The sequence below is a fragment of the Fukomys damarensis genome, unplaced genomic scaffold (assembly GCF_012274545.1).
Source record: "Fukomys damarensis isolate Sample0158 unplaced genomic scaffold, DMR_v1.0_HiC HiC_scaffold_29, whole genome shotgun sequence".
Classification (NCBI taxonomy): domain Eukaryota; kingdom Metazoa; phylum Chordata; class Mammalia; order Rodentia; family Bathyergidae; genus Fukomys; species Fukomys damarensis.
In genome coordinates this window covers 9017823-9044777 of record NW_022900941.1, presented here as the reverse complement: position 1 = coordinate 9044777, position 26955 = coordinate 9017823, and the positions used below count along the sequence as shown (strand labels likewise).

Below are 26955 nucleotides of genomic sequence, written 5' to 3'. Positions count from 1 at the left end.
GTTTTTTTTTTTTTTTTTTTTTTTTGGTACTGGGGATTCAACTCGGGTCCTTGCACTTCCCACCTAGTGATTTTATACCCACTTTGTGATTTTGGTCTATAAAACTTCCATTGGGAAGTGGACTCATTAGCAGTCCACTTTCAGATCCCCTCCTGCCTCTCAGAAGCTGTCTCAATAAATATTTCCTTTTTTTTCCCCCCTTGGTACCAGGGATGGAACTTGGAACCTTGTGCTTGTGAGCCAGGCAGCAGAACCACTGAGCTAAATCCCCAGTCCAATATTTCCTATTCTTAGTTTCCCTTGTTCCTTAGAATTCATTCTTCGATTTTGGGGAACACAATTTCAGCATATCTGACATCTAGCAGATTGGGAGTTACATTTATTTCCCCTGTTATCAATAGCATACTGTTAACATCAAAAAAGTAATGACTTGGGAGGAATTTACTGTATAATGGAATCTAGACTAAAGTTTTTCAGTTAGATTATGATGAAAAAGTGTATTGGTCTCCCCTGCTTTCTTAGCATAGGTTTTTAACACTTTCTAAAATTCTGTAAATGTAAAACCTGTTTTAAAATAATTTATTTTAGGACATAAGGCTCTACTCAAAGAGGAAATATTTTTTTGTTGAAGTCATTGTTTTGAAAGATACTTAACATTTCTCTGCTGTAATCTCTGGCTTTTGAGCAGGAAGCAGTGGTGCATTTCTTTTGTAAACCATGTAGATGTTTAAAAGGCGGGAATCATTGAAAGGCTATTTACAGACTATTTGGCTGGAGGACCTGGTATGAGGGTGTGTGTATGTTGATGTTTTGAAAGCTTCCTAGGTGATTTTTTTTTGTTTGGTTTAGTTATGTCCTTTGTATTTATCATTATATACTGTTCATATTTTAGACAGACAAATCATTGTTCTTCCATACCCAGCTCAATAGGATGGAACTAGGTGTGGCTTTCCTCAGTCTTTGATATCTAAGTTTATCGACTAAACTTTAAAAATAGGAAATTAGAAGGGAGTTTGTTTCCTTTTAAAAGCATGGTGCAAACCTAATTAGTCTGATTTTGAGCGCTAAGAATCTATGTGCACCCTCTCACTTTATCTTCTCAAGTGTCTTTAAACTAAAGACACTGATTCAAGGAAAATACTGTCAGTGCCTGTCTCTGCATTTTCCAGTCTCTGCTCTTGGAATGTGGAGGAGATGAAAGAAAACAGACTTGAGAATATGCAAACATGAACTCAGTCCTGCCCCAGAAGAATGTCAACCAGAATTCCCCCAGCTCCTAAATCTTACTTTAAAATGTGTTTGATGATTTATCTGAGTTTTGGGTGTCTTAAAAGAGTGGGGATACTAGAAGCTGCTACATATAGGTAGAAAAGAGACTAAAATATATGTCTGGAAGACACGTGTAGCCCTTTTTCTCGTTGCGTTTCAGTTATATTTTCTTACATTTCTTTTATTTATGTTGCTTTCTTATATTCCACAAAATTTATTCTGTTAAAATTTATATTTAGTCTCTTTTTAGTTTATCATAAATGTTCTTCACTTTTTACTAACACCCATATGTGAAAGTTTTTTGTTCTGTTTTCAGTTATCAAGTTATCAAGAGAAATCTGTAATATCTTGTGGAGAGTATATGTAGTATATTGGGTTTGGGGAAGACAGTTGACCATAAGCTTTTTGATAGTACTATAATATTAAACCTTGTGAACTTATTACCTGTATTAAAAATAAAGGAGTCTATGGTTATTGTGTTACATAATAGGTGTTCATTTAGACTAAGGAGAAAATACAGGAAAGCCCAAAGAAGAGAAAATATCACTAGCAGTCTCAATCACCTAAAGATAACATTTGTATTAATTTTGTTATATTATTTCAATATGAAAGAAAATGCATATTATGCATATTTGTACTTTTTGACAAAATTATACTTTTTACAGTATACCGTTTAAAAAGTAGTAATATATTATAAATGTTTCAGACCCTTAAGTATTTGCTTTCATTCTTTTTAATTGCTGTATTATGCTCTCATATTTAAATACTTTAACCAGTTCATTGTTGCTAAATATATAAATTATATTTCTGTAGTATTCCTTCTAGGTAAATCTGTACACAGAGTTATTTTTGAGGCATTACGTTCTGTCTAGTCACATTATATCCTGAAGGGTCGTGCTTACTTGTACTTGTTATAATGTATGAGTGTCTCCCTAACCATGATTATATGCAACAGAGTCCATGTGACCATAGGGCTATTTTCTTTTTTTTATTGTATTACAAGGGATACAGATAGAACAACTTGTGAGGTCCATGGTTTTGGGGGAGAAAACATCCTGAGACATAAATATAGTTTTATACCTTGTTTATAATTGGCATTAGATTGTAGTAGGTTTGGGGGACAGGGATTAAGTTTGAAATTTTTGAATTTTGGATTTGGGGGCAGGAATGGTAGATTATTTATTAAGTTGAGATATGCTTAAAAATGAATATCCAGCTGAATCTGTTAAAAGGTAATAGATGGCTAAATAGTCTATAAAACTTGGAATCCAGGTAAAATATTGCATGGCATTTAATTGCCCTTTGAAATGTTTACTGAGCATCATCATATTTCAAGGTGGAAAGGCACTGTACTGGCACGGTGGTAGTTCTGAGAATTTCAATTTGGTTGTTGGGAGATAACGGAGAGGAGAGGCAAGGCAAATAACTGGCAAGGAAAGCAAACTTCAAACCATATTAACAATGTAGCCTTGTTTATTCCTTGCCTCTGAATTTGTGAAACTGAATTCCTTTGCTGTGTGAACTAGTTAGCACAAGCACACTCCTTTCCTTTAGGCTCCTTGGAATTGAAAACATGCTGAAGATAACTTAGTCCTGTATATCTCAGTTGGACAAGTGCTGTCTCTGGTAGGACTTGGAGGTGTAGAGGGATTAATAATGAGAAGTGATCTGGGAATGTGAAAGTATTTGGAATTGGTTTTTAGGTCTGCTTGTGTCATGGATATTTCATAATGAAGAGGTTGTATAAGTCAGAAAATTGTTACTGTTGAAACCAGAAATTTGCTGATTATAGCACAAAGGAACAGAGTGCTTCATTTGATAGATAGGGCCTTGATTATGAGAAAAATCTAATTTTACCCAGCATGCTCTTTCAGAGTACTATTTCTGAGTAGTATCTACTTTTTCTAAATGTAGGTTGTACTGTTACATTACTTCATGTGATTCTTACACTCTGTCCATAAATCTCACATGTCTGCTATAAGAATGAACCGGACACTGGAATATGAAAATAATTTATATTTATACACACACACACACACACACACACACACACACACACACAGTGCTGGGGATAAGAACCAGGGCTTTGTGCAGGTTAGGCAAACAGCCTAGCACTGAACAGCATCCCCAGCCCTTTTTTAATTTTGACAATTTGGGAGCCATTTATTTGGGAACAATGAGGGAAACTAAGGGCAAGATTTAGACTATTAACCTGGTTATTGAGGGACAAGAAAAATGTTTTTAAAACATCACATATCAGGTTTTAGATATTATTTGGTGTAAGTCATAAGCTTAGCATGGAATGTGAAGTGATTTCCCCCTCCTTCTCTCAAATAGTCACTTCCTTTGGTTTTTCCCTTGTGAAATATTTCATTGTGGTTATCAACAAATGCATAATGAAAAATAACCTTCAGCAATTAAAATTTTAAAGTTCTTTCATCTACTTAACTACGGAACTTTTGTGTGTGTGTTTTCAGCATTGGTTGGATGGTACAAAAAGCATCAAGAAACAAGTAAAAAGTAAGTGTTGTGAAAGTTATTTGTAGAGAAAATGGAAATCAAATGTATTAGAAAGTGGCTCTTAAGAGTAAGAATATTGTTTTTGGATGGATTATTTTAGCATCTCTGCTTTCTAAAAATCATTTCATTCTAATGCACTGGCTCATCATATAGATTTGATACTAATGTAGATTCAGGTGTCTTACAATTTAAAGTTTATAGGAGAAATCCTTATAGCTTGCACATAAGATTTTTTTTTTCCAAAATGGCTGGATTTTTATTTAGTAATTATTTGTGTTGGAATTTTTTTGTTTGGGTTTTTCTTAGTATTTGTCTAGTTTTAGAAAATAATTTTAAGGCTTTAAAGCTGTAACAATACTTAATTTAGAATAATGAGATGAGTCTACGGCCATACCACCCTAAACTCACCTGATCTCATCTGATCTCAAAAGCTAAGCAGGTTTGGTTAGTACGTGGATGGGAGAAGGGAAAATAATGAGATGAAATAATTCGCATAAAATATTAATATGATTCATAGCAGTCGTCAGGGAAGAATACTAGTATTCTACTACTAGTAATTTAGTTTGACCTTTCATAGTGTCAAATTTTAGGACACCTCATCTCTTGTCTTTACAAAATGATGGGACAGGAATACTGAGAATACACAGGTTAGTGAATTAGCTAAAATGAATTTGAAGGTGTGTGGGATGACTATTCTTGACCAGTTGATCTGAGCATTCTTCAATGCCTTTAAGAAAATTCAGCTTGACCAGTTTTCAGGGCTGTTAGGTTGTACAGTCAAGTCTAGACTTATTTGATGTATTTGGCCCTGAACTGTAAGAATTAGAGATGTCTGTTGTTAAGGCGACAGACATTTATGATAATGCCATATGATGGTTGGTATATTAAGTCTACTTATATTTTTGTGTAACATTTAAATTGTGATCTAACCTGAAATAATGCCACAATAACCTGTTATCTTCTATCCCACTTCAGTAGATTATCAACAGATTTACTGGCTGAAAAGTATTATTAGTTAAATAGAAACTAAATCTTTTCTTTTTTTTCATGGCAGTTGGTTCACCTTATTGCCTGCATCTTCGAGTTAAGTTTTATTCCTCGGAGCCAAACAATCTTCGTGAAGAGCTGACCCGGTAAGACTGCTTTCTAGAGTTGTGTAGGGTTATTTTGGTAGTGTTGGAATTAATTTTAGGATTGTTTCCAATTTCTAGACAACCAATGAAGTAGATTCCTTGCCCATAGTAAAAAGACATCAGTGAATTTTGTTCTGGGACAGTGGTTGTTTTGTGTTGCATTATTTTGTTTTGTTTGCTGTACTGGAGATTGAACCCAGGGCCTTTGCACTGAGCTCCAGCTCTTTTATTTTTTACTTTTTTGTTTGTTTTGTTTTTTTAATTTTAATGGTACAATTTAGCTGCATATAATGATCACATTCATCATAGGGAATTTTTACCTGTACACGATATATCTTGAGTCTTCTTTTTTCCCATTCTCCCTGCTTCTCTTCAACCCCTTTCCCTCCATATTTATAAAAAATCCCATTTCCATTTTTTCCTTTTCTCGTTTTCTTCATTTTCCTTCTTCCCTCCTCACCCAGTTCCCCTTTCCTTTTGAACAGTTTCTTCCTATTTCACATTATTTATTATACATTTTGGTCCCTATTTACACTTTCAGTTTCTTACATCAGAGAGACAGTGCAGTATTTACACATGTGAGTATAGTTTCAGGGTGCATCCCTTTGACCATAAATATCTCAAGTTTATTCTTCTTTATGGTTGAGTAGTACTCGATTGTAGAAAAACCACATCTTTTTTATCCATTCATTGGTTGATGGGCACTTGGGTTGTTTCCAAAATTTAGTTATTATAAACTGTGTCACTATAAACATGGGTGTGCATATATTGCTGTGATATGATGCTTTTAATTATTTCAGGAAGATACCCAGCAGGGGAAAAGCTTGGTCAAATGGGACCTGTAATCCTAGTTGTTTGAGGAATCTCCACAGTTATTTCCGCAGTGGTTACAGCTGTCTATACTTCCACCAACAGTGGAGAAGGGTTCCTTTTTCTGCCATATTCCTCTCAGCATTTGTTGTTGTTTGATTTCTTGATAATAGCCATCTTTTCTGGAGTGAGATGGAATCTCACTGTTGTTTTAATTTTTATCTCTCCAATGACTAGTGATGTCAAACATTTCTTTATATATTTATTTGCCATTTGCACCTTAGAAGTGTCTGTTCATTTCAGGTGCCCATTTTTGGATTGGGTCTTTAAGTTTGGGGGTGTTCTGATTTTTTAAAATTCCTTATTTGTTTTAGTCCTTTATCTGAGGGACAGCTGGCTACAATTTTTTCCTACTCTCAATCTGATAAAAGTCATCTATGACAAACCAACAGCCAGTATTATACTATATGGACAAAAACTAAAAGCTTTCACTCTAAAATTAGGAACAAGACAAGGATGTTCGCGGTCACCACTGCTAATACAGTTCTGCAAACATTAGCCAGAGCACTTAGGCAAGAGGAAGACAGGAATAAGAATAGGAAAGGAAGAAGTTAAATTACCGTTATTTGCAAATGATGTGATATTCTTCATAGAAGACCCCAAGAATTCCCAAAAGACTTCTAGATTTAGTAGCCATATTCAGTAGTGCAGCTGGCTACAAAGTCAACACTTGAAAATTAACAGCATTCCTGTACAGGAATAACAAACTCACTGAGAGAGAAACTAGAACAATGCTTCAGAGTAGTGTCCAAAAAATGAAATACCTTCTGATCAACCTAACAAAGGAAATAAAAGACTTCTCCATTGAAAACTACAGTAATCTTAAAAAAAAGAGATCAAAGAAGATATCAGAAAATGGAAGATATCCCCTGTTCTCAGGTAGGAAGAACCAATATAGTGAACATGGCCATACTTCCAAAATTGTTATACAGATTTAATGCATTCCTGATCAAAACTCCACCAACATCTTACAGAATTAGAGAAAACAATCCTAAAATTCACTTGGAACCAGAAGAGACCTGGAATAGCAAAGACAATTCCGTTTTATGGTTTTTAAGACCAAGTCTTGCCATGTAGTTTAGGTGAACCTTCAACTCTCTGTATAGCCAAAGCTGGCCTCGAACTTGCAGCAGTCCTTCTGCCTCAACCTTCCAAGTATTGAGATTATAGGCATGCGCCACCATGCCCAGCTAAATTTTATTTTGAGTCAAGGTCTCACTAAGTTAGAAACTTGCTTAGGCCTGGCTCAAACTTGTGATCCTCCTACTTCAGCCTTCCAGAGTGCTAGGATTCTAGGTGTGCACTATCACCACCACCACACCCGGCTGGATATTGTTTTTTAAGTGTATAATTCTGTTCTTTCATTTTATCTTCAAAATATTTGGTTCCCTAGTATCTGCTGAAATTGACTAGTGAGGGTTTTTTTTTTTTAAAAGCAGTAACACATAGATTTTAAAGAGAATTGTGGTTTCTCAGTACATTTCAATATCATGTTAATGGACCAAGTAATCTCTTTGGCCACAGGGTGTTCATTCAGGTTAGTTCATTCAGGTTAGTTCCTGCCCTTTTATTCATTAAAATGCCTTTAATGAATGAAAATGTTAGCTTTTGATCGCGTTTGAATAGTTTTGAATAAATATCATGTTGTATCCACTTTATTCTGCCTCCTTGATATTTATTCATTGCCTCTGTATCACGTAAGCACGACTTTATGCACACACAATCTTCATTACATGAAAAAAGTGAGTCAGAGAATTCCTTTGGAAGGGTTCCCTCTTTTGACAGTGAGATTGTAGCTTTTGTCCAGGAATCTATCCATGCTGTGTCGCTTCATGTATAAAAAAGATGCGTTTGATAATCAGTACAGTTGGAGTTCATCGTCAATAATATGCTTTAAGCATTTTCTTCTAAGCTTGCTTTAATATACTGAGTCCTTGCTGTCATCTTGTAGTCATGTGAACCTGAGTCTTATTCCCCTTTTTTACAAAATGACAAAGTGGATTATTCATTGGTGCCTTTTATTTTTCATAGGTACTTGTTTGTTCTTCAGTTAAAACAAGATATTCTCAGCGGAAAGTGAGTATTAGTTGTTGAGCAAGTAACTGCACATTTTCTAGAGTGGTTGAAAAATGATTGTGAAAATAATGCTAAGTTACAAAAATGAAATGGTCAACATAAAGTATGCATTTTTAAATTTATCTTAAAATGAAGATTAGAAATTAACTTAATAATTTTGTGTTTTGGTCTCAGATTAGAATGTCCTTTTGATACAGCAGTGCAGTTGGCAGCTTATAATCTACAAGGTAAGCAGTTCTTATGCTGACTGTTAAGCCTAAAGCATAATTTTTTTGTGTATGTATTTTAAAGAATTTCAGAACTCAAACAATTTGTAAGAAAGAAACACTTTTTGTATAAGCATGTATCAATGTTCAACTCTTTTAATTTATTGTAGAACATCGTCTTCTTTTTATTCCCTTTCTTATCTTTGCCCCTTTTCTATCTCTAATGTTTTCAAACAAAAATTGGAGTTTACTTGATAATTTAGTAAATGTTATAATTGGGTTTTCTGCTAACATTTTCCTTTAAAAAATACAGTGGCATATGAGTAAATTATTGCTATAGCCATGTAGTGTTCTTTCTTTATTCTTATTCTTACTCTTCCCCCCCACCGGGTACTGGGGATTGAACTCAGGACCGCAGCAGGCATGGTGCTGCTGAGCCACATACCCAGCCCTCTTTATTCTTCTTCTTAAAAATTAATCCATAGGGCTGGGGACGTAGCTCAGTGGTTCTGGCACCTGCTTTGCAAGCACAAGGACTGGAGTTCGATCCCCAGTACAAAAAAAAAAAAATCCATGAATGAATTACTTCTGTACTGTATATTTACAGGTTCCTGATGAAGTTTATTGTATTAAATGAGATTATTGAAAAGCTTATATTGATTAAATACTATTATGTTTTGGAATTTTCTTCTGAAATCTGGACATTATAGAAAACTAATTTTTGTCCTTATTCACAAAATGAAAAAAAAATTTTTTGCTGGGCATTTTTGCATATATATTAGAACAGGGGTGGCAAACTTGTCGCATTCCTGTTAAATTTTATTTTTCTTTTAAGACAAAAGTTGTTAATGTATGGGTTGTTTTTTCTAAACTAAAATCTCAATATTCAGATTTAATTACATTGTTGGCATTTTGTGATAAATAAGTGGATTTGGGGCTGCAGTTTGGTCCCTGAAAGGCTCACAATCACTGTACTAGAATAAAAACAATGTTTAATGATGATCAAGACTTTAATTCTGTGCTTTTTTTAGCGATTCTATCTTTAGTCCCAGTCCCTCTAAGATCAGTAGTAGTATATTTTCCATTGTATAAGTAAGACTGAATTTTATGTTTTATAGTAAACCTAATATATTTGCTTATTTTGTTTGTCTGTTATTAGAGAAAGCATGTTTTCTTGTTGATAATAGGAACTGGTGATGAGAAAATTCATGTACTTCAAAAATTTTCTGCTAATTTAAATTTTTTTCTGCCTACTTTCATTTACTATTCTAGTCGGTCTTCAAATTAAAACTTGTCTTCCTGTCTGTATAAAAACAAACTGATAACTAGTTTAGGAATGCTGTGTTTCTTGCACTGTAATGATCAGAGCATATAGTTGCATTCTGGGCAGAAGGTGGTGCTAGGATTTGAACCCAGGACTTCATGCATACTAGACAAGTGCTCTAACCACTGAGCTACACTCCTAGCCCACAAACGGTTGTTTGGAAGTACTCTTGTACTTTATTATTTCCTGCAGAAGAGTTTAATTCTAAAAACTTATTTAGTGCTGTTGTAGAGCTGTCATTTTCACTATACCATTTACTAATTGCCTCATATATTGTTTGTGCTTCATTATGTAAGTTTCCATACATCCAGAGTGTATACTGTTTAGAGATTCATACATCTTTGTATATTTTAACAAATGTTTGACTTGTAGCAGTGCTTAATAAATACATCTCCAATATGGACTAAAGAATTTAGTTAATTGTGACTGATTACCAGTACAGTTTATTATATCAAGGTAGTTCATGTATTTTTCTTGTCTTAACTGGATATTTAATTTATTACAAGTAAAACTTTCTTTTAAAAGAAAAAATTTCAAACATAGAAAACTGGAGCTCTGTATGCAACTCAGTAATAAAGGACTTGCCTAAACTGTGGGAGGTCCTGGTTTCAGTCTCCAGCACTGCAAAAATATATAAGGAGAGGAGAAGGGAGGAAACTGGACACTTTCCCTTTCTCCCCAAACTCACAGGTCAGAGATAAGCACAGATGAGTGTACGAATCTGTATTGTCCTGTTCTTTTCCTGTTGCTTCTTCTCACTGATTTTTTAGAGGGGTGGTGTGGTGGTGGTGATGGTGGTAATTCTTACTTGTTTATTTCCAGTTAATAATCTTATATTCTAGGAAGACATGGACTACACAATGTTATATGATATCACATTCTGTGCATGTAAATTAATTATAGATACCTAGAAATAATCTTCTTAATAACTTTTATTCACAAAATGAGTTTTGAAGAAGAATTTTTCAGGAAAGAAATGATAAACATTGTTAATGTACATTTAACACAGTATAACATTATGAAACTTATATTTGTAGCTGAACTTGGTGACTACGATCTTGCTGAACATAGTGCTGAACTTGTCTCTGAGTTCAGGTTTGTGCCCATTCAGACTGAGGACATGGAACTGGCTATTTTTGAGAAATGGAAGGAATGCAGGTATTTATTTGATCATATTTTCTTTTCTTTTTGGTACTGGGGATTGAACTTAGGACCTTGTGGTTGCGAGGCAGGTGTGGTGCCACTGAGCTAAATCCCCAGCCCGATCATATTTTCTTAACATCAACACAGTAGTCATTTTTCATTTATTTTCTTTTGTTTCTACCTTTGATAGAAAATTAAATTTATATTTATTTTAAAAAATACTATCTTTTAATTTCCAGAGGTCAGACACCAGCACAAGCTGAAACCAATTATCTGAATAAAGCCAAATGGCTAGAAATGTATGGGGTTGATATGCATGTGGTTAAGGTAAGCACTGTGTTATTGTGCCTTTTAAAGAATTCATTTCTTTGGAACTTGGCATGACTGAATTTTACAGTATGTTGGAAGCCATGGAGTTTGGATAGGCCAGCACTGGGTATTTTGTATAGTAGAAAGGCCAATGTTAAATATTGAATTAGTAAAATGGAATTATCATTATTAGAAGAGAAATTACCATAGTTTGCAAAACAGTATTGGTGTTTAGAAGTTATTTTTTTAACTGTGAAAAAAAACTTTTTAAGCTTTTAAACCACATTGTATGTGCATATGGTGTTGGGAATCAGACCTAGGACCTTGTACATGCCGTGGAAGTGCTTTACCACTGAGCTATACCTCTAGCCCTTAAAACCACTTTTAATCTTTGTTTCATAATATATCACTTAAGCTCAGTACTCACCAGGGTCTGTTAAAATAGTTGAGGAAGCAAAGTTGAAAATTTAAAGCTTGAGAGGACTTTGATAACTGTAAAACCGCTCGAGTAGCAATTTACTTATAGCTTAACTAACAACATATTTCCAGAAAAGCAGTCTTTTCCAGAGTTTTGATTTAAATGGTAAATTTAATATGAGAAGAATCTGAATAGAACTTTGTTTCTAGTGGGAGTTTACATACCCATTTTTCTTGAAGGGATACCTTATAACCATTGTAGTCCTCCTTTATGAACCCCCTTTATCTGTGGTTTTGCTCTCCATGATATCAGTTTCAGTCAGGCAAAGTCCAAAAAAATTAAATGGAAAATTCTGGAAATAACAAGGTATTTTGAGTAACTGCATTCATATTACAGTATATTGTTACAATTTTTCTATTTTATTACTAGCTTCTTACTGCATATAAATTATAAATTAAACTATCATAGGTATGTGTGTGTAGGAAAAAATATTGTATCTGTAGGGTTAGGTACTAACCATGGTTTATAGTCATTGCTTGGGGCTTTGGAATTTATTCCATCCTGGATAGGAGGAGACTGGTGTATAGTGTATCAGTCACTTTAGGGGAAAAAGGTATGCATGAGTTTTCCAAAGAATGTGAGTTTGCAGGGCCGGGGATTTAACTCCTTGGTGCTGCTGCCTGCCTCAAAAGTACAAGGTCCTGAGTTAGATCTTTGGTACCAAAAAAAAAGAGTGTGTTTGCATACCTTAATTGTTGAAAACATCTTGTATATTATTACCTTTGTGTATAGTAAGTCAGGAAATAAAAAATTAAAATAAAAATTAAATAGTTGTTTGAAAATGTGAAAGCTGATGGATGCAAATTAAACTGACACATTTTTTTCTCTTCTTAAATTAGGCTAGAGATGGGAATGACTATAGTTTGGGACTAACCCCAACAGGAGTCCTTGTTTTTGAAGGCGAGACCAAAATTGGTTTATTTTTTTGGTAAGCACAATTAATGTCAGGGATACTTACTGTTGTTTTTTGTTTGTTTGTTTGTTTGCTTTTTGTACCAGGGATTGAACTCAGGATCTTGCACTTGTTTTGGTTTTAAATGAGTAAAAACATCTATATTGAGTTAACATATAAAAGAGATTTGGAAATCAAATAGTTCTGAAAAGCTTGCAGATGAAAGCAACTGTTTCCTGCCCTATTCTTTTTCTTTTTTATTTCTACTCCTCAGTGGCAATTTATAAAATTTTTCTAACTGTATTTTCCATTAGTTTCAAGGTGTATCAAAATATATGCCTTAATATTATATATATTTTGTTTGTTTGTTTTTTGCAGTACTGGGAATTGAACCCAGGCCTTTCACATTGAATCACATTTCTAGTTCTTTTTGTTGTTTAAGACAGGATCTTACTGAGTTGTCCATGCTGAGTTTGAACTTGCAATCCTCCACCTGCGTCAGCCTCCCAGTGTGCTGGGATTACAAGTGTGCACCACCATGCCCAATTAAATTTGTTTTTATTAAGTGCTATTCACATGGACATCCCCTCCCTTTGTGTGGCTGTGTCACTATTTAGTATTTCTTTTTCTGCAGATACAGTACTCCCTTTGCCCGTTCTTGTGTAATGGGGGAGGGATGTTAGTATTTTTACCCCTTCTATTGAGCTTGGCTATTCTGTGTTCTGACTTTTATCTTCCATATTTATATATTACAAGTTACTTTCACATCAGGGGTACATTTTATGTGGATTTTGTAACCATAATTTAAACCTCAGGTTTTGTGTGTCTTGTTCCTTGATGAATAAAAAAGCTGGGGATTTATCTCCTCAGTCTTTGGGTGGTAATTCTGTGGTATATCCATGCTACCCTCTGGGCCGATGGAATTTGCTGCATGCCGAAAGGTTTCTTTAGGCAAAGAAAAACCATTTGTGCCTCCTCATAAGATTGCAATGAAAGTGAAAAGATTAGTCAGTGTCCATGAAAGTCACAATGTGTTTAGATTTGTAGTTAATACAAGCGTGGAATTCAAATGTGGTAGGTGGTTTAGAATTTTGGTTATAAGTGGAAAGATAGAGATGGAAAGTGGGCCATAAAATGAGTTGTTTTCTGGATGTTTGTTTGTTTGTTTGTTTATATGTTTTAAAAAGATAAATTTCCTGATCAGGGTATGGCGTATTAGTCAGTTTTCCCTCACTGAATCACAATACCCGACACCTGCAACTTAAAGAGAGGCTTAATTTGGCTCACAGCTTCAAGGGATTCAGTCCTTGGTCTGCTGGCTCCAAGACAGAAACAATATTACAGAAGAGCATGGCAACGGAATAGTGCTTACCTCATGGTGGCTGAAAAACAGCAAGGGAACAGTGCCAACGAGGAAGGGTGAGAGACCATATGTAGTCCCCAAGGTCACAACCCACAGGACTGCGTAGAAATAGCACGGTGCAAGAACATGATACTGGAAAGATGTTTAGTTTAGAGTGGCCAGGAAATAGCAGGGGACGACTACTAGAGAGGAAGGTGAAGAGACTAGCTATGGACCCTAGATTGAACCACTGTGACCCACTCCAGTGCTTGCTTTACTAATTTTCCAGGCAGCCCCCAAGCCAGTGAAAGATGACATTTTAGCTTACCTGTCACACATCTGTAATCCTGACACCTAGGCAGGCTCAGGCGGGATGACTGTGAGTTTGAGGGTAGCCTCTACAAATTAGCAGGATCTGTCTTTTTAAAAAGAAAAGAAAAAAAAAATATATATATATACACACACACACACACACACACACACATACATGCACACACAGACACACACACACACACACACACACACACACACACATGTATATATTTTACATTAAGATTGCTATAGAAAACAGAGTGGAAGACCCTAATAGGTAATATTAATAAGTAATGTTTTACTTTATGCTTTTTTAAAAATGGTCTTTCCTGTAGTCAGTTCCTGTGGTGCTCCTTTAACACTGAAACAGTTTTACCAAGGTCTGGAGAATTTCTTACAGCATACTTTGGGGTTTATGAAATATATAGATTTCTTGATATTTTTTCCTTCACAGCGTTAATGTTTTGAAACATTACTGCTTTTGAAATATGTATTTTTCTGTAACCTTTCTTTTGGGTTAGTGATTTTTGTGACAAGTCATGTTTAACCTCTTACCAGTATTCATTTCAGAAGTTAAATGATTAAATGTACTTAAAAAGTTTTGTTTTTTTTTTTAAATCTGATGTTGATCTCATATTATTGCAGGCCCAAGATAACCAGATTGGATTTTAAGAAGAATAAATTAACTCTGGTGGTGGTAGAAGATGATGATCAGGTAGGAATGGTACTGTATTACTAACTTAACAATGACTATGTTATGTGGTATCTTACATTCTAAAAGGGGAATGTACCTCACTGTTTAAAAGAAAACTAGAATCGAATCCTAGTAATTAATACTTACAGTAATTTACTGATTCAGGTCACACCAGCTGTAAAATATGGTTTTCTGCCATTAAGATTAAAAATAATATAAAAATTCTTGTTTCTTAATTGATAATATATTTAAGGTGTGTAACAGGCTATATTCAAGTAACTATCCCTTAACTGATCAAGAAGATTAGTAAAAGAAACTACCTAATAATCTTTAATAAAGCATTTTGAACTAAGGATTTTTTTATTCAATAAAATTCATTTTCTGATTAATACACATATAGAAGCATCTCAGATGCATTCTGCCAGGTAAAAGAAGCCAGACTCAAAGGATTATGCGCTGTTTGGGAAAGGCAAGCCCATCAGAAGAGAGACTAAATCAGCATTACTGGTTATTGGTTATCAGCTGGGGATTTAGCTCAGTGGTGCCACCATCTGCCCCACAAGTTCTCAAGTTCAATCCCTAGAGACCAAAAAAAAAAACCCAAAAAACAAATTATTGGTTATAGTTTCACTACAAAGGGACAGAGTGAAGAGCATTTTTTGGGGATGAGAGAGCTATTCTGCGACCTGATTTTTGGTGGTAGTTATATGACTGTGTACATACAACTTACAGATGTTCAAAATCTTACTGTATGTAAATTAATAAACTTTAAGACATAGATAAAAGGATACAGATAAAAGTAAATTAGGCAAAATATTAGTGGTTGTCAACTATGCACACTATATATGGGTATTCGATTTTTTCTGTTTAAATATTTTCACAATAAAATTTTGGAATGATTGCTAATTTTTTTCAGTTTTCAAGTAATTTCAGTAGTATTTCTCTCAATTTAAATGACTTCCTGTGTTTTTTCCATATGTTTTATATACACACTTTTATGTTTCCAGTTGGTTTACAGTTTATAATTCACTTTTTCCTTCTATTTATTATTAGTAGTAATGCATTTTGTTTGTACCAGTGTGAAGTCTCACAAACAGTAGTTGAAAGTTAAAGAAGTATGTGAATTTTGCTGAAACTTTGCCAGTATTGGATTTTTTTTTTTTTTTTCAAGACAGGGTCTCACTATGTAGTTGAGACTGACCTGGAACTCACTATGCAGCCCAGGCTGGTCTCAAACTCACAGGCATCCTCCTGCCTCAGCCTCCCTAGTGCTGGGATTACAGGCGTGCGCTACCATGCCCGATTTGGTTGATTTCTTGATAGCAGCCATTCTTTCTGGGGTAAGGTGGAATCTCTGTTGTTTTCATCTGCATCTCTTGAATGACCAGTGATATTGAATATTTTTTTTCATATGTTTATTTGCTGTTCCACTTTGAGAAATGTCTGTTAATTTCAGACGCCCATTTTTTAATTGGGTCTTTGTATTTGGGGGGGCATCTGATTTTTTTGAGTTCTTTATATATTCTAGATAGTAGTCTTTTGTCAGAGAAGTAGCTGGCAAAAAGTTTTTCCCACATTGTAGGTTGTCTTTTAGCTCTGTTGGTGAATCCTCTTGCACTGCAAAAACTTTTTAATACAATGAGATCCCAGTTGTTTATTCTTTATGCAAGTTCTTGTGCTGCTGAGGATTTGTTCATAAAGTCTTCTCCTATGCCAATGTCTTCGAGAATTCTACCTAATTTAATTTCCAGTAAGTTTAGTGTTTCTATTTTGATATTTAGATCTTTAATCCGCTTGGATTTTAGTTTAGTGCTTGTTGAAAGATAGGTATCTAGTTTTAATCTTTGGCAAGTTGAAATCCAGTTTTTCCAACATCATTTATTAAAGAGGCTATCTTTCCTCCAGAGAGGGTGTTTTGATCCTTTGTCAAGGATGAGGTAGCTGAATATGTCTGGTGTTGTTTCTGCATCTTCTAATCTATTCCATTGATCCTCAGGTCTGTTTGCCAGTACCATGCTGTTTTTATCACAGTGGCTTTGGACTATAGTTTCAAGTTGGGAATTTTGATACCTGCTGCCATGTCTCTGATGCCTAGAATGTTTTTTGCTATTCTAGGTCTCTTCTGGTTCCAGATGAATTTTTGGATTGTTTTCTCAAGTTCTGTGAAATACATTGTTGGGATTTCAATTGGGATTGCATTGAATCTGTATAGAAGTTTTAAAAGTATGACCACTTTCACTATGTTGATTCATCCTACCCAGCAGCAAGGGACATCTTTCCATCTTCTTATATCCTCTTTGATCTCTTTTTTTTTTAAGAGTGCTGTAATTTTCAGTGTAGAGATCTTTTGTCTCCTTTGTTAGGTTGATTCCTAGATATTTTGGTTTTTTGGACATTTTGGGGTTTTACTATAGAAAATTACATAGTACAGAAAATCATTTTTCCTACAAAGGCAGTGTAACTTAATTGTTAGCTGCTGTAGGCTCTAGAGTCAGACTGGCTGGATTCAAAATCTGGTTTCCTAGCCTTCTAGCTTTGTGACTTTGGGCTTAATTTCCTTTTAATCTCAATTTGCTTTATGAAATTATGCTAGTAATAGTATCTCTTCTTTGGAGCAATTCATGTGAAATCCTGAGGAAAATGCCTATGGATTTTAACTATTATAATCTTATTTCTAGCAGTGTGGTTATTAGGAGAAAAAAGTCAGCATTTTTAAGGCTATTCATACATATGGTCAGATCTTGTATGATCCTTTAAATAATAATTATTATTGTTTGCAATGCTGGGGTCAAATGTGAGGCCTCACATGCTGGAAAAGTACTCTACCGCATAGCTACATCCCCAGCCCTTAAATTATGACATTTCTATGGATAGCAGATGAATCCTCATTTTATGTTTTTCTGATAAATGAGATCAAATAAGGAGAGGGTACACGCTTATGAATAAACTTATATTAGTTTAGAAAATAGCTTGATTTCAGCTCTATCTTTTTAAGTAGATAACTATAAAAATGGGTTTCAAGCTGGGGTTGTACCTCAGTAGTAAAGTGTTTTCCCTGGATTTGATCCTTAGTGCTAAAAAAGAACAAACAAACAAAAATTAAATGAGTTCCAGAGAGCAAAACAGATGCTTTATTATTTGCTTCTTGGTATTGTTGTGATTGTGTTTGTATCTCAGAAATAAGAGGTAGGACTCTTTTACCTAGTAGATATCTCTTCTTATGTCCTTTTCTTTTTCAGGGCAAAGAGCAGGAGCATACATTTGTGTTTAGACTGGATCATCCAAAAGCATGCAAGCATTTGTGGAAATGTGCTGTGGAGCATCATGCCTTTTTCCGCCTCCGAGGCCCTGTCCAAAAGAATTCTCATCGCTCAGGATTTATTCGACTAGGATCACGATTTAGATACAGGTTTATTTTAATACCAGCTTTCTGTATCTTTCATTTTTGTATATAGGCTAACCTCTTGTTTTATAGTGTGGAAAATAAGGCATGGAGAAATTAAGTAGTTTGGCAAAGTCATCCACTTGCCAAAATTAAAAAGTGATATTCTTACTGTCTATAATTTATTGAATAGATGTGAAGTCACAGTCATTGTATTATGGATTTTATAGCCCTTTTGAGACTTTATATGTTAACCAATTCATTTAAGGACCAGAGTTGCATGAATTCTTTAACTGCTAGAATGCCATACAGTAAAAAGGATATCTTGCCTTGAGTTGGATTAAGCTAAATATTTGTGGGTGGGTTTTTTGGGTGTGTGTGTGTGTGTGTGTGTGTGTGTGTATACCAGGGATCGAACTTGGGACCTTGTGCTTGCCAGGCAGGCATGGCGCCAGTGAGCTAAATCCTCTGCCCTGTTTTTATTAACGTGAAGTGCCATTCTCGCATACTTCTTGTATGCTTGTCATGAGTTAGAAATGTTTCAGATTGCCAGGTGTGGTGGCACATGCTTTGTGCTGAGGCAGGAGGATCATCATGAGTTCGAGGCCAGTCCGGAATACATGAGTTCAAGGCCAACCTGAGCCATATATAACAAGACCCTGTTTGAAAAAAAACAAAAAGAAAAAGGAAAAAAGAAATGTTCCAGATTATACTGCACAGTAGCAGATTCTTAATTTTGAGTTTTTATCATGCTATGAGCTTCAGTTTGTGAGTTAAAAGTTAAAGAAGGAATGGATAATACTAATAATGTGGCAAGACAGTTGTGTAGAAATTCATGTAAGTGAGCTTCTATTGTACCTTTTTAAAAATGGGGAGACATTTTCTTACCAGAATTAAAATGGAAATCAAAGAAGCAGGATGGTAGTTTTTTTAATGTTTTTGGAAAATTGTTCTGATAAGTATATTATAACTAGAAAAAGTAGCTGATAATCTTGTTCTAAATGTACACTTTGCACTGAGGAGTGTAAATGAGGAAGCATTCCATAACAGCCTGGACATTCCAGAGTTATTTACTGTGTTCCTAGATGATGCGCATGCTTAAGAAAAAATAGCAATGTAATCTGTTGTGTGTTTCATAAAAGCTTAAAGTGAAAGAGTACTGTGGTAAAAGGGACATATTAAGATTAGTAGTAGTAGTAGTTCCTTTAGGGTGAAGTTCACGTGTGCCTGGTTACTATAGGCTTCAGGTTCTTCAGTTGACTTTCCATGTTTATTTTAGTGGGAAAACTGAGTATCAGACTACAAAAACTAATAAAGCAAGAAGATCAGCATCCTTTGAGAGAAGACCCAGCAAACGATATTCTCGACGAACTCTACAAATACAAGGTGAAGTACAACCCTGTCTCAAAACACTGTTCTCTCTGATAGTTTATCATGTACTGATAGTCACTTGAATGGAATCTGAATCTGAATCTGATATCTGAATCTCCTTGGGTCTATTCCAATCAACCAAAGTACTACTCTAGTTTAAAAAGTTCTGTAAGCTACACAAGGGAAAATTATCTATATTGTTAGCTAACATTAAGCTTTATATTAATTCAGGTTGTATTCAGTTTTTGTATTATCTGTTTCAGATTTTCTGTAGAGCAACATTTTCTCTCCCTTTTTGACTTACAGACCTTATAATAAAACATTTCTTAATCCCCTTAGGAATTTATTAAAAACATGAGCATGTGATGGCACGTTTTAATTAAAAATGATTTCATATTGTATCATATTATTGTTAAGAATTCTGTTAAATGTAGCTTTAAAATCTAATCAATATATATCATATATACATATTTCCAAACTAATTAAGATACTTCATTATGGTTTACTTTGACAAATAAAATTTATGTTTGAGTTTTTTTTGTTTGTTTGTTTGTTTGTTGTTTTTTGAGACAGGGTCTCACTATGTAGTTGAGACTTAACCTGGAACTCACTATGTAGCTCAGGCTGGTCTCAAACTCACAGAGATCCTCCTGCCTCAGCCTCCCAAGTGCTGGTATTACAGGCGTGCGCCACCACGCTCAGCTCTTATGTTTGAGTTTGAATCTGAATTTGTATTAAAATACAGATTGAATTTTAAGTATGTCCATTGTCCAAAAACAATTGTGTTGAGCTCATATTTGGCAGTATTCATTCTTTAATTTATTTTTAATTTTAGTGTGGCTATAAATTAAATAATATATAAATATATCTTTTTTTCTTTCGTAGTTCTGTGGCTCACATCCTGGGGTCTTGCAACATATAGCTATAAATGAAACCATCTTAGTTTGTGATGGTTTTGTTTTTGTTTGTTTTTTTTTTAGTTGATGATGGTTTAAAACCTCATTTACTCCTTTTTTCCACTGGCAACGATTCAGAAGCAGTCAGGTCATACCACAGGACTTGTAGATAGTTTAACTTTTAAAAGAAGAAGTATATACTTAACACATTATTTTAAAAATGGAAATAATTGCCATTGTTGACTTTACCAGTATGAACTTCAGAAACACTTTTGTAAAATAAAGATTTTTAAATCTCTGAGGCCAGGGATTTAGCACCACAACTGCCTGGCAAACATAAGTTCTTGAGTTCAATTCCCAATTCCCCACCAAAAAAAAAAATCTCTGGCTAGGAAACATGACTTTTATAAAATAATTAACCAAGGCTTTTCTTGAGGAATAGTGAAGCAATTTAATATGTAGAGTGAGACTAATGTGATGTTATCTTTTTTATTCTGTCAGCAAGTACACCAAAATCTGAAGAATTCAGGTGAGTAATATCTTGAAGGTAGGAACTGATACAGAATATTTTGGGAAATGAACACACAATGCCAGATCAAATTGACAAGAAGAAAAATAAAGTAGTTTGAAGAAATAAAGAATGGGACGGGAGTGCGTATAGCATGAGAATCACATTTGTTACTGGCAAGTGACTGAGGATATAAAGATAATTATAATCCTTACACATAAGTACCTCAAGGAACAAAGACTGATTTTGCAAATAAGCAATTTTATTTTTAGGATAAATCCCACTTGGCCATGGTATATAGTCTCCCCTTAAATATTTCTGGATTTAGTTTGCTAATATTTTGGTCTGAAGGTTTTAATATATGTCTGAGACTGCTTTTAGTATGAGAGTTCAACCAAATATGTTTATAATTATTCTCTTCTATTTTTGAGAAGAGTTTGTAAAGAATTGGTATTTTAATTTGTGGTAAAATTCACCGTTTGAAATCTTTAAATTCTTAATTGAGTCTACTATTATAGAACTATACAGATTTTCTTCTTTATCTTGAGTCGATTTGGGAGTTCATCTGTCTAAAATTTCTCAGTCTCCTACAAGTTATGTGATTTTTGGCACACAGTTCATATTATTCCAGTTTTCCTTTCTCGTATTCTACCACCTCTCATTCCTTTTTTATTAGACTAATTTTTTTCTTGGTCAGGCTAGAGTAGTTTTTTCTCTTTTTTTTTTTTTTTTTTTGTACCGGGGATTGAACTCTGGTCCTTGCGCTTGCAAGGCAGGCCACCAAACCACTGAGCTAAATCCCTGGCCCGAGATTTGTCGCTTTTTGCCCTTTCAAATAGAACAAGCTTTTGATTTCACTGATTTATTTTCCTTTCATTAATGTTCACTCTAGCACTCTTTTGTTCTGTCTCCTCTAGGGTTTATTTGAGATCTTTATTCTTGTGTGTGTTTTTCAGTACTGGGGATTGAACTCGGTTCATGCTAAGATAATGCTCTGCTACTGAGCTAACACCTTCCGCCTCCTCTTTAAAAAATTTTAATAGATCTCACTATGTTGCCGAGGCTGTCTTGCCTCAGCCTCCAGAGTAGCTGGGGTTATGGGTGTGTGCTACTGCATCCAGATTTTTTTTTTTGGTACTGGCGAATCAAACTCAGGCAGGACCTTGGGCTTGTGAGGCAGGCGGCAGAACCACTGGGCTAAATCCCTGGTCCTCTTTTAACATAATTCAGCTTTAAATTTTCTTCTAAAACTACTTATATTCCATCATTTGTGTTTTCTTTCTTTTTTTTTTTTTGTTCATCTCAAATTACTTTCTAACTTACCTTGTGATTTGACAAGTTCTATTTTATTTTTATGACTTACTTAGGAATATGTTGTTTATTTGTGAATGTCTTAAATTTTCTTCTACTTTTATTCCATAGTGGTTAGAGAACATGCTTTGTATGATTTTAATCCCTTATATGTATTAAACATGCTTTCAGTAGTTCCATTAATTTTAGTATGTATTAGTGTATGCACAGTGTTACAAAGCTTTTCAAGACTGGTATGTATTTAGGTCTGCTAGAATGTCTGTAAAAGAATCTGACTCAGACCATACCCATAAATCTAGATTCTTATAAAATTTATCTGTATTGTTTTGAGGTATGAACTCCTGTGGTCAGTTTCACCTTGAAATTATCTTATTAAGTTTTTTTCACTTGGAAAGCTATTAAAGCCAGGCTCTGATTGGTGATTCACTACAAAAGTACTCTGCTTTTTTGAACCAAGACTACTCTCAAATTTCTTTAGTTGTTAGAAGGCTGTTAAAAGTAACAGGGAGAAAGTGAAGGATTCTTTTTATTGTGAAAATTTAATTAGGTAAAATGCCAAAATTTTATACCTTGTCTAGGGTGTACACTTTTATTTCTTTGCATTTTTTTTCTTTTCTTTTTTTCTTTTTCTTTTTTCTTTTTTCTTTTTTTTTTTTTTGGTACCAGGGATTGAACTTGGGACCTTGCACTTGCAAAGCAGGCAGGACAACCACTGAGCTAAACCCTGGCCCTCTTGCATTTATTTCTAAGATAAAGTTTTAAATAGAAACTTGGTGGAGAAATTTCAGAGATAGCATGTATTTTTTAAACATTTTGTTTAATAGATTATGTCTTGCTTTCCTGAAAAGGAGGGTGGGACAAAATATTATATCTTAAAGTAATGAAGAAATACAGTGAAGTTTGTAGAAATATGAAAGAGGATTTAAGCCATTATATGATGTTGAAAAATTAAGACTTAACAGTTCAGTCATGAACTTAATTTGTTCCACGATCATGTTAGTCACCCAATGTGGAGTTTGCAAACAAGTGTTTGTGAACTAAGGTGGCACTATATTTGCAAAATAAAAGATCCTGTAAAATTTAGTCATTTTCATGTGGCTGGAACAAAATACCTGACACCTGCAATTTAAAAGAGGAGATATTTATTTTGGCTCAGGATTCTCAGAGGGTTCAATCTACAGCTGGCTGCCTGACTCCAAGGAAGCGTGGCAGAAGGGCATAATGGAGGCCAGTTGTTCACCCTGTGGCAGCTAGGAAGCAGAAAAGGTAGGACCTAGCAGGGAGCGTTACCCTGCAAAACGTACTCCCAGTGGCACCCTCTTCCAACCAAGCCCCACTACCTAACAGATCATTTAGCTATGAACTCATCAGTGGACTGATCCACTGATGTGTAGCTTCCCCATGATCCAGCCAGCTTCCAAAAGCCTCGCTTCTGAATACATGACAGCCATTGGAGACACTTTAGATCCAAATCATAACAAAAGTGTCCTAAAATATACATTTCTGATGAAAAAAATTGAGCATAAAAAAATCTCAGAATTAAAATTAAACATATCAGTAATGCTTTCAGCTCAAGTTAGTAGCAGAAATTAGATACTAAAGTGATAACACCTTTATAATTTTTAATAAGAATAGCCTAGAACCCTGACTTTCCGGAAGGTTATTGAGCATGATTTGTAACAGTGCTTGAGAGAACTCATGCTTGAACTGGTATGCATGCCTTTTACTTTTGCCTTGCAGATCTCTGCATGAATGGTTTCACTCCAGTGAACCATGGAAAACAATATTTTTTGAAAGGACACAACAGTTTGACATAAAAAGTATTTTGACCATGTACTCTGCAGTTTTAGATTTTTTAATTGGCTGATGGCAGTAATTTTCCTTATACCCTTTTTTTTCTCCCAATAACTTTCTTGTGAGTCTTGTACCAAGTATATTAAGAAGAGGTGAGACATTTAAAGAATAGTCAACATTTTGTTTACTAGACAGTACTTTTTTTTTTCTTCATTTTTGAGAGTGGGTCTTGGCATAGCCTGGTCTCAAACTTACAGGCTCATGACTGGGCGTGGTGGTGCATGCCTGTAATCCCAGCACTTGGGAGGGTGAGGCAGGAGGGTTGTTGTGAGTTCGAGACCAGCCTAGACTACATAGTGAGTTCCAGGTCAGACTCAACTACATAGTGAGACCCTGTCTCAAAAAAAAAAAAAAAAAAAAACAGGCTCAAGTGATCCTTCTGCCTCAGCCTCCTGAGTAGCTGGGACTACATGTGTACTGTTATAAATGGCTTCTTGGTCTTTTTAAACAGACTGAATGAACAGAAAGGAGAGGAAAAGAAGTACATAGAGGGGTATAAGAGTAAAAAGGCAGTTACTACATTTGATTATTTAAAGAGGAAAGCAATGACTAAGTTAGCAATGAAAAATAATTCTTCAATAATTTCATACTCCTGAAAGTAAAACAGTATTTCCGTGCTCATCTTTTATTCATCACTTCAACTGAAGTTTTTCCCAGATAAAGGGACAGCTTCAGAGAATAACATTGGGAAGAACAACACAGTAAAAAGAAATTGTGGCTGCTGGGGATTTAGCTCAGTGGTTCTGGCGCCTGCTTTGCAAATACAGGGACCTGAATTCCATCCCCAGTACCAAAAAAGGAAAAAAAAAGAAATATATATTTTACATTTACCTTGGCAGTGGATCCACACTCAATTTTTCTTGTGTTTTAATTATTTTGTAATTGGTTTGAAGGTAAAATTACAAATTCCTTTAAACTCAATCTTTCAAATTATATATTGTAAGTAAACAATTATTAAAAACTACCTTTAATAAATTAGACTGAGGAAAAGGAGATCAGTTAGGTTATATTAAGAGGTTTTTCAAATCGACTTACTGTATATTTTAGAAAGATCTAGAAGAGAGGACCTAAAAGGCTCCAAACATAAATGATAGTAAAAAGGAAGAAGAATGCTGATTACTCTGATTTAACCAGTGCATACTGTGTGCATCTGTAGAAGTGTCACACTGTATCAATTAATATGTATAATTATTGTGTGTTAAAATTTTTGAAAACAGATTAATCATTTAATCTGGTTATCCTGATTAAACAGTAGCTTTAAAAATTTCTTTTCTGGTTGGTTGGTTTTATCACTTTTTGTACTTTTGCTGATAATTAATGACTTTAATTCTCATGAATATGAGAAACCTGAGGAGCAGAGAGCAGAGTTAGTGGCACTATCTGAGTTTGACTCTAGAGGACAGTAGCGCAAGTTCTGCTGACTCCATCTGTAATTGAAATGTAGCTCATAAAAAGTAGGATATAGCTGGGTGTGGTGGCGCATGCCTGTAATCCCTGCACTCGAGAGGCTGAGGCAGGAGGATCGCTGTGAGTTCGAGACCAGCCTGGGCTACATAGTTCCAGGTCATTCTCAACTACATAGTGAGACCCTGTCTCCAAAAAAAAAAAAAAAAACTACAAAAAGCAAAAAAGTAGGATATAAATGGCTCCACTCCTCATTACCTGGCATTTTCATAAGACCTCTTTAATCTTGAGTTCTTTCTTAATTGATTGGCTTTCATTTTGAGGTAATTTTTGTTTAGTTCTCACCCCCTAAGAAATGCTTCTGGATTTTCTGTTCAGATTTTGTGTTTGAGAAACTTGCCTTTAGTAGAATGACACCTTAGCCAGTTTATACTGCTCTTGACTATTTCTGTGAAGAAGTGTGTGCCAACCTGGCCCTGTCATTGGCTTGCCCCCCTTTTTTTTAATGGTACCAGGGATCAAACTCAGGACCTTGTGCTTGCAAGGCAGGCATAGTGCCACTGAGCTGAATCCCCAGCCCTAAGTGGGAAGTGGCATCCATGGGTAGACATGAACCCTGCTTTTAAATCTTCTTAGTGTGCCTTATCCTTGAAGGAGCTTAATGATAAGTGTTTGGTTATACTTAATTCTGCATCTCATTTTCCTAGAGAATCGTGCTGCCATGAAATCTGTAGAATATTTTCTTTTTTCAGGGAGTTTTCTTCTGAAAACTTAATGCATCTTCTTTTACATTAGTTGTACTTTTACTTCAGAGATACCAATTATGTTACAATACCTGAAGTCAGCAGGCATTTTTCCTTCATTCTGATGGGGCAATATTTCATGTTTGAGTTATTTTATTGAATGCATTATTTTATTGAATGCTATTTTATAGTTAGTTTCTGTTTGCTGTAGTACAGGTTGAAGGGGTTTAAAGTTTTTTTGGAATAAAGAGCAGGTTGGATGGGGCACAATAGGGTGTATAGACTAAAAACTCAGAATTTAAAAATGTATAAATCATTTGGAGAGGAGAGTACACATAGAAATCTCTGGCTGAGTTTATCTTAAAGCCTTTGGAGTAATAAAGTTTTGAGTTGTTGCTGACTGGAAAATACCGAGTGGGTAGGAATGTATACAAGAAGTGACTGGGAAGTTTATGTGGGTTTTTGTACTGGATGTCTTTAAGGAATTGATTATGCTTTTCTTTCTCTTTTTCTGTCTTTGTCCAGTAAATAAACAAAATTAATAGTAAATGTCTAAAGGAAAATTAAGTGCTCACTTAGGCAGCACATATAGTAAAGCAAAATTAAAATAAATATTTATGGAAACATCAAATGAGCAGCTATAGAAAAGCATGCATTTGCCTATAAATGTTTTCTGGGCATCTGACATTCTTTTTGTTTTATTTGTTTTGTGTTTGTTTTTTGGTACGGGGATTGAACTCAGGATCTTGCACTTGCAAGGCAGGTGGCTGAACCATTGAGCTAAATCCCCAGCCCACATCTGACATTTTTAGTTTTAGATGCTACTGGTAGATTTTTTTTTTTCTACTAGTAATAAAACATTGATGTCTTTGATGCTGTTTTCTTTATTGTATGTAGAGTCTTAAGGCCCTGGAATTT

At 34.8% G+C, this 26955-nt stretch overlaps 1 protein-coding gene across 5 annotated transcripts in view; it reads left to right on the top strand.

The window, feature by feature from the left end:
- Epb41l5 (erythrocyte membrane protein band 4.1 like 5) overlaps window positions 1-26955 on the top strand; it is a 135091-nt gene that overhangs the window by 23166 nt on the left and 84970 nt on the right. For all 5 annotated transcript variants that reach the window (XR_004514700.1, XM_033757132.1, XM_010632282.2 and 2 more), the window contains exons 3-13: window positions 3747-3789; window positions 4844-4922; window positions 7824-7868; window positions 8043-8095; window positions 10436-10556; window positions 10781-10868; window positions 12168-12256; window positions 14520-14589; window positions 17808-17977; window positions 19230-19336; window positions 20719-20746. Coding sequence is in view for 4 of the 5 variants with exons in the window: in XM_033757132.1 (XP_033613023.1) it covers window positions 3747-3789; window positions 4844-4922; window positions 7824-7868; window positions 8043-8095; window positions 10436-10556; window positions 10781-10868; window positions 12168-12256; window positions 14520-14589; window positions 17808-17977; window positions 19230-19336; window positions 20719-20746 (893 nt within the window). In the remaining variant the exon portion in view is untranslated. The remainder of the gene's footprint in view (window positions 1-3746; window positions 3790-4843; window positions 4923-7823; window positions 7869-8042; window positions 8096-10435; window positions 10557-10780; window positions 10869-12167; window positions 12257-14519; window positions 14590-17807; window positions 17978-19229; window positions 19337-20718; window positions 20747-26955) is intronic.